Source organism: Austrofundulus limnaeus, unplaced genomic scaffold (genome assembly GCF_001266775.1).
Source record: "Austrofundulus limnaeus strain Quisiro unplaced genomic scaffold, Austrofundulus_limnaeus-1.0 Scaffold9, whole genome shotgun sequence".
NCBI classification, from domain to species: domain Eukaryota; kingdom Metazoa; phylum Chordata; class Actinopteri; order Cyprinodontiformes; family Rivulidae; genus Austrofundulus; species Austrofundulus limnaeus.
In genome coordinates, this window is record NW_013952411.1 from 2,711,333 (window position 1) to 2,719,226 (window position 7,894).

Consider the following 7,894-nt stretch of genomic DNA (forward strand, 5'->3'; position numbering starts at 1 on the left):
CACACACACACACACACACACACACACACACACACACACTCACACACCTTGACCCAAACATTTGCAGAGCTTACTCTCTCACATCGGCTATTATCTTGTGAGAGACAGCAGCCATTGTGACCTACATTCTGTAATGTTCACATTAGGTTTATTTTAAAGCTACATGAAAGGATCTATGCAGAGCCTGTCCTTAAAGTAAAGAAAACCAGTTCAATCTGCAAATTAAATGCTATCTAGTGTGGATAAAAGCAGCAGCATTAAACACATTCTAATGAAACGAACATTATGTTAACAAAACAGAGAAACAAGTAAAAGACTGCTGATTCTGATATCCATGGTGTCACGGTCTGAATTTTGGTTGAAATCTTTTGGTTTCAGATCAGTTTTTGTCACCTGCTCTGGTTAGATTTGGGCTTTGATTATTTTATTTTCCATTTAACTCCAGGATCCAATACTACGAAGGAAGTAAAGTTATCCTGGGTTTCTCTAGAAAAGGGACGGGCAATGTTTTTTTTTTTTTATATTTCTTTTAAGGAAGCTGATTGGTTGAGAGGCAGAGCATTGACGTGTGATCTTTTCATCCAGAAACAATCTGTATTGAAGCAGGTTAGGTTCCCAGCAAAAGTTAATAACAGACTCGAGTAGAAAGTGGTGAAAAGTAAACCAGTTTTGTGACAGTGAAAATCCCAAACTGAACCTGAAGACACTTCTCCTCCACTAAACCTTGCTTTGTAGTGCAGGGCACAGAAATGTAAATACGCTGTATTGTAAATGTAAATACGTTTTCTCCACTCACCTGCATGGTCTTTGTTACTGCACATGTGCTCTTTGACAATTATTTCCATCAGTGAGATGTTTTTATTTTCTTACTTTGTGCAAAGAAGAGCCTCATGTTGGCTAGCATCTCATATCTACATTAGCTTCTATTTCGTACTACGAAGCACAATCACTACAGCTCAGCTTGTATCTAAAAGTATCTAAAACTCTACTAGGAAAAAACAATATTAAAACAGTATTTTGATGCTACTTTGTTTAAACTTTCTTGTAGTGGTTATTTATGTTTGTTTAGTTGCACAAAAAGTGCGTGGGAAAATAAATGAAGAACTCTGGGATGGTGCGTGGCAGCCAGTTGGAGTTTCTCTGGACATGTTGGAACTTTTATGAGATCTTCTACTGGGCTTTTCTCCAATAAAACACTGATTTTCAGTATTTTTTTTCTCCACACAGATTTGGATAGTGTGCTACTCAAGTTATTTTTGCTGGCATTCTTTAACATCTGTTATGAGTATTTATGCTGATAGGAGATATTTTTAATCTGGGAGTAGCTGATCCAATTTTTGAGTGAAGACTGGAATAAAACCTCAAATCCAAAAAATTCAAAGAAAAAAGAAACATGTCAATGATTTAGGAGTAGTAACAAAGGGCAGATGTAGTTGAAACAATTTCAACACAATCTTTTCCTTAAAATCCAAAATTTAGATGTTTTCTTTTTGCTCAAAAACCAAGTAAGATTATCAACTAAGAAATAAAATTTCATCATGACTATTTCAATATAGTGGGGAGAAAAGCCACAGACCCGTCCGAGGCAGAATCAAACTTGTAAGTAACACCGGGCGCTAACCTTTTGCTTTTGGTTGTTCAAGTCCACATCCCTCACCGGTTCTGGTTCTGGAGATCCAAGCGTACCTTCCCCAACCTGGCTGGGCTTGCAGTCCGTGTGGTCCTTAGAGGAAGAGAGGGACGACGCAGATGAGGAAGGAGGAACAGATGAAGGGGAGGAAGAGGAAGTGCCATGAGTGGGCGTGGTGGAGGTAGAGGCGGCGGCGGCGGCGGTGGGGTGAGCTGCAGGATCGCCCTGCAGGCGCAGCGTCTCCTGCCGCAGCGTTTCRTTCTCCGAGGCGAGCTCCTGCCGCTCCCGTCGAACACCGGTCAGCTCTTTGGTGAGCGTGTCCAACCGCTGCCTCAGCTGACGAATCTCGTCTCGCGCTCTGTTACGCTCTGCACGAACCTGGGGGGAACGAAGAAAACGGATTGATCAGCTGGGAGCCGAACGGTTTCCTGAACCTTGAAGTCATGAATAAGCTGCCTTAATTTAGAACTAAGAGATTATTTAATTAAGTGATTTTCCTGAAGCAGATGGTATGAATGAAACTTTAAAACAATGGAGCTWTTCAGTATATACTTAACTCACCTTACTCCACTTCTCTCTCCAGTTGGCCGTGCAGTCGGACCACCACCTCATGGTCTTTTCCATCTGCGCTGCTCTTGCTCGAGCTTCCTCTAATTCCCTGAGCCTCAACTCCTCCCTGCTCTCCCAGTCAGCTCCAGCTCCGTCACACAGAGAGCCGAACCCGAGGCCTCCCAGCCCAGGTGACAGCAGCAAAGGGGGGCTGGAACTAGGTGTTTCTCGAGTAGGACTGGGCGTGTGGGCGAGGCTATCTGGGGAGCGAATGCCCCTGTCGGACCCCAGACCAAAGCTGCACAACAGGCTTCCTCCAGTGTTCTTCCCATCTTCAGACAGGTGTGGACTGGGAGTGTGATTCATGACGGTTGCGTCAGCCRATGACCAAAATGTGGGCGATATAAACGGTAATCAGGAGAGCATCATCCCCTTTGGTTAGTAACAAACCTGCAGATTAAAAACAGCGACATGTTCATTCAACACAGCACTCATTTTAAAAATGAAAATCACAACAAACTGAAAATGAAAAAAGTTTTGTCATATTAAAAATTACAATCAAGTGTCCTTAAAATACAAACAACAGGTCTAAGTTGAGCAGAATGAAACGTGCGCAGGAAAGAAATTTCTCTGTCGGCTTGTTGCTCTCACCTGTTCCCACTCTGAATGAATACAATCTTACTTCATCACACAACTTTAAAAATACAGACAGCATCTCACAGGACACAGYATGGTTCTTTCATGTACACTAATAAAAGCCAATTCTGCTTAAATAACATTATCTCTCTCTGGGATTCAGAGAGTAAATTTGATCTCATCGTCACTATCGGTGCCAAGCTCAAGTTTGAAAAAAAAAATCTGGAGGAAAAGTAATGTGGTTAGATAGGCCTCTACCCTTTGTGCCAAGAAAAGCTCCACTCCTTCCTACTACTCTGATGCCTCTGCGTCCTGCCCCTAACAGGGAACCAAAAGAAAGGAGTGAAAAGGAAAGAGGATCAGATTGTAGACAGTTATTCTGTTCATGGTGGCAACATGCTGTGCAGGTAACCAAACAAACCAAAGTGTTTTTTTATACATGTACAAATTTATAAATACAAGTTCAAAATCTTATTGCAGAAGTTCTATCCTTGTATTTGAAAAGTGCTCACACCAAATCTACAACCCCAATTCCAATGAAGTTGTGTAAAACATCAGAATACGATGATTTGCAAATTTTTTCAACCTATATTCAATTGAATACACTACAAAGACAAGATATTTAATGTTTAAACATACAAACGTTATTGGTTTTTTTTTTTAAATATTCACTCATTTTGAACCAACGTCCCAATTCATTGGAATTGCGGTTTTATATGTTGTTGCATTTTGAAACATACAGTGGTTTGCAAAAGTATTCATACCCCTTGAACTTTTCCATATTTTGTCACATTACAACCACAAACATAAATATATTTCACTGGAATTTAATGTGAAAGACCAACACAAAGTGGTATACAATTGTGAAGTGGAAGCAAAATTTTACATGAATCAAAACATTTTTTACAATTAAAAAACTGAAAAGTGCAATGTGCAAAATTATTCAGCCCCCCTGAGTCAATACTTTGTGGAGCCACCTTTTGCTGCAATTACAGCTGCAAGTCTTTTAGGGTATGTCTCCACCAGCTTTGCACATCTAGTGACTGCAATTCTTGCCCATTCCTCCTTGCAAAACAGCTCAAGCTCAGTCAGATTGGATGGAGAGCGTTTGTGAACAGCAGTTTTGAGATCTTGCCACAAATTCTCAATTGGGTTTAGGTCTGGACTTTGACTGGGCCATTCTAACACATGAATATTCTTTTTTTAAACCACTCCATTGTAGCTTTGGCTTTATGTTTAGGGTCGTTGTCCTGCTGGAAGGTGAACCTCCGCCCCAGTCTCAAATCTTTTGCTGACTCCAACAGGTTTTCTTCCAAGATTGCCCTGTATTTGGCTCCATCCATCTTCCCATCAACTTTGACCAACTTCCCGGTCCCTGCTGAAGAGAAGCACCCCCAGAGCATGATGCTGCCACCACCATATTTGACAGTGGGGATGGTGTTTTCAGAGTGATGTGCAGTGTTCTTTCTCCGCCACACATAGCGTTTTGCATTGTGGCCAAAAAGTTCAATTTTGGTCTCGTCTGACCAAAGCACCTTCTTCCACATGTTTGCTGTGTCCTCAACATGGCTTCTGGCAAACTGCAAACGGGACTTCTTATGGTTTTCTTTTAACAATGGCTTTCTCCTTGCCACTCTTCCATAAAGACCACATTTGTGTAGTGCACGACTAATTGTTGTCCTGTGGACAGTTTCCCCCACCTGAGCTGTGGCTCTCTGCATTTCATCCAGAGTCACCATGGGCCTCTTGGCTGCCTCTCTGATCAGTGATCTCCTTGTTCGGCCTGTAAGTTTAGGTGGACGGCCTTGTCTTGGCAGGTTTACTGTGGTGCCATACTCTTTCCATTTCCGGATGATGGATTGAACAGTGCTCCGTGAGATGTTCAAAGCTTGGGAAATCTTTTTATAACCTAAGCCTGCTTTAAACTTCTCCAAAACCATATTCCTAACCTGTCTGGTGTGTTCTTTGGACTTCATGATGCTGTTTGCTCCCCAATATTCTCTTAACCAACATCTGAGGCCGTCACGGAGCAGCTGTATTTGTACTGAGATTAGATTACACACAGGTGGACCCTTTTGAGTCATTAGCAGTCATCAGGCAACTTCTGAATGCAATTGGTTGCACTCAGGGAAAAGGGGGCTGAATACTTTTGCACGTCGCACTTTTCAGTTTTTTATTTGTAAAAAATGTTTTGATTCATGTAAAATTTTGCTTCCACTTCACAATTGTATACCACTTTGTGTTGGTCTTTCACATTAAATTCCAGTGAAATATATTTATGTTTGTGGTTGTAATGTGACAAAATATGGAAAAGTTCAAGGGGTATGAATACTTTTGCAAACCACTGTATTTACCTTTGCAAGAAAGTCCAGTAAGGGAACACTGTGTTTGAACTTTACATACTGTATGTAGCTGACAAGACAGAGAAAGATGGATTGACTTACAGTACATCCATGTAGGAATGTACTGTATAATGTAGTTCCACTCACGTACAGCCTGTTCTAACTTGTACTGGTGTCACTCCATCTAATGAAGTTATCTTGTTTGTGGCTGTATGCTGAAGTAAAGATATTTAAAAAAGTCTTTTTTCCAAACTAAACTTGAAAACTACTGCTATCCGTGTTTAAACTAAATATAATACTTATATAGAGATACTCTTTTCTCCAGCAGCCTTAAATAAATGGTAATGGTAAATGGACTGTAGTTGTATAGCACCTTTCTATCCAACCAGGATACTCAAACCTCTTCACACTACATTCTGTGTCCTCATTTACCCATTCACACAGCACTCTACCAGATCTCCTACAAAGCTAACAGTACAATGAGACTAATCAGTGCCAATCACATTCATACACTGATGGGACACACATCAGAGGCATTGGGGTGAAGTATCTTGCCCAAGGACACAACAACTGAGACAGCTAGACGGGGGATCGAACCAACGACCTTCCGGTTCCAGGACGACTCCCCTAACTACTCTGCCACAACTGCCCCAAATAGACCTAAAAATAGACCTTAAATAGACCTTACCAGGGAGGTTGAGGAGTGTGATCCTCCTGCAATAGAAACACACCTCCTCCTTGAAAAGGTAAACCACCACCTCAGTCTGCCCCCACTGTCCAAGGGATGCTGCAAAGACGCGTAAACCAAGACAACCCAGCAACATTCAGAGGCAGGGTAGATATCATTGACCCTCTGAGCCGTGCTGCTACAGATCTTTTTATATACCTTGACAAATTCAGCCCCAGTTATGGTCAGATCCACCTTAAGTGCCCAGACTTAGCTTCCACTACGGAAGATTAGCTGGTGGGACTGAGAAGGTCCTCAGAGTATTCTTTCCACCTCTTTTTTCTTTAGAAACCCACCTCTGCTACACACAGTATTGGTAAAGTGCTGCTTTCCATGCCTCAGCTGACCTGATGGTTTTCCAGGATCTTCTTAGAGCTGATTGACAGTCTCTTTCCAAGGCCTCACCATATTCCACCTACATCTGAGCCTTTGCCTCAGTTTGCTTAGCTACCAATACCCCTCTGCGGCCTCTGGATAGTAGGACTCATTATAAAAAGCCATCAAAAGAATTAAAAAGCACCATTAGAACAATGCTGAATCACTTCTACACGTCTCTCATTTTACCTTTTCTTTGTCTTTGTCTATCCTCTCTGTGAACCACACCCACTATCACCAAAGAACTCATGAAATACAACAGGTCACACTCTAGTCACTAGAGTCAACAAGTTTATTCATAAATTTATTTTAGTTTGTCTAGTGCAATAAACTTATTGACAGAACATCTGCTCAGTGTGACCACATATAGTATCATACAGTCTACACTAACTTAATTTGTAAATAAATGTTTCTGTGCTGCTATATAGTCATAAACCTCTATTTCAAATGAGAATGAACCTGTCTGGAAGCTGGAGAAGGTTGGTGTGTGAAGCGCCTTGTCAAATTTAAAGAGACAGCCTTAAAATGAAACACTTGGTGTGAAAGAGGGGCTTGTGGAGTTACAATAAGGAGGAATTCAACCAAAGTATTGCAGTTCCACTATATAAAGACCTAAAATGAACAATTTAAAAGAAGGCTTCAACAGCATGAAATGTCTCTACTTTAATGGCAATGGCCATCATAAAAACATGAAAAAATCACACATTGGATAACTGTGTTCAAGCTCAAAACTGACCACAAAAAAAAAAAACAAAACATGAATTATCCTTTCAGTACTGATCTGATCGTTCTACTGAAATGAGCAAAAGTTTGGGTTTTAGGTGGGGGGTCGTGGTCCACAGAGGGAAAAAAAACAAACAAACTCGGTCATATTCAGCAGAAAGATTGGTGTGTTTATGGCAGAGATTTTTTTCGAATGGAACCATAAATAATTACACACAGCTTGCCACTATATGGGATTTTCCCCAGAGCTTATAAAAATATATGTGTTGTTTGCTGCAGTTTGTCAGCATGAGCTCTCTTTAAATGAGAAACAGCTCTCGAGGCTTTTCAAGCCCAGTGGGGACGACAAAGCCTCTGAGACTGAACTGCACTCAAGGAGAGCAATCACCCAGTGGTTTGTCTCACATGCTTCGTTCACTTGTCACAACTCAGTTCTTTACAAGGTTAAACCTTGTCAACATTTTTCTATTTTCATCTACAACGGATGTGTTACGATGTAAGCACGTCATCTAAAATGTGTCTAATCATGAGGCTCAAATGACGTGTCATGGTTTGAGCCTGTTTAATACTTTTCTGGCGGGGGGATTCCAGAATTTTCATGAGGTACAAATTAGATACATATTTAAAGGGGAAATATCATGAAAAATCTACTTTTTTAGCAATTAAATGCCTTAACAACCCATCCAGTAATTTTTTTAATCTTCTATGATGTTTTCTGAACTATTACTTCAAATTATTTTTTGACAGAACTGCCAAATAAGTATGGAAGCGAAGAAGTAACATTATCCTAATTAAAATGGATTAATAGAAATGCTGTTTCATTTTCAACATGTACCTGAATTTTTTGACTCATAAGTAAAATTATAAATACATAATCCAAACTGTATGTTCATTTTCTTCTCCAAGACTGCT

General features: G+C 40.6%; 1 protein-coding gene across 1 annotated transcript in view; it reads right to left on the reverse strand.

The window, feature by feature from the left end:
• ccdc102a (coiled-coil domain containing 102A) overlaps positions 1–7,894 on the reverse strand; it is a 48,623-nt gene that overhangs the window by 26,428 nt on the left and 14,301 nt on the right. Inside the window, exons 2-3 of the mRNA XM_014001519.1 lie at positions 2,192–2,629; positions 1,622–2,008 (exon numbers count right to left, since the gene is read on the reverse strand). Coding sequence (XP_013856973.1) covers positions 1,622–2,008; positions 2,192–2,545 — 741 coding nt within the window. The 5' untranslated portion in view covers positions 2,546–2,629. The remainder of the gene's footprint in view (positions 1–1,621; positions 2,009–2,191; positions 2,630–7,894) is intronic.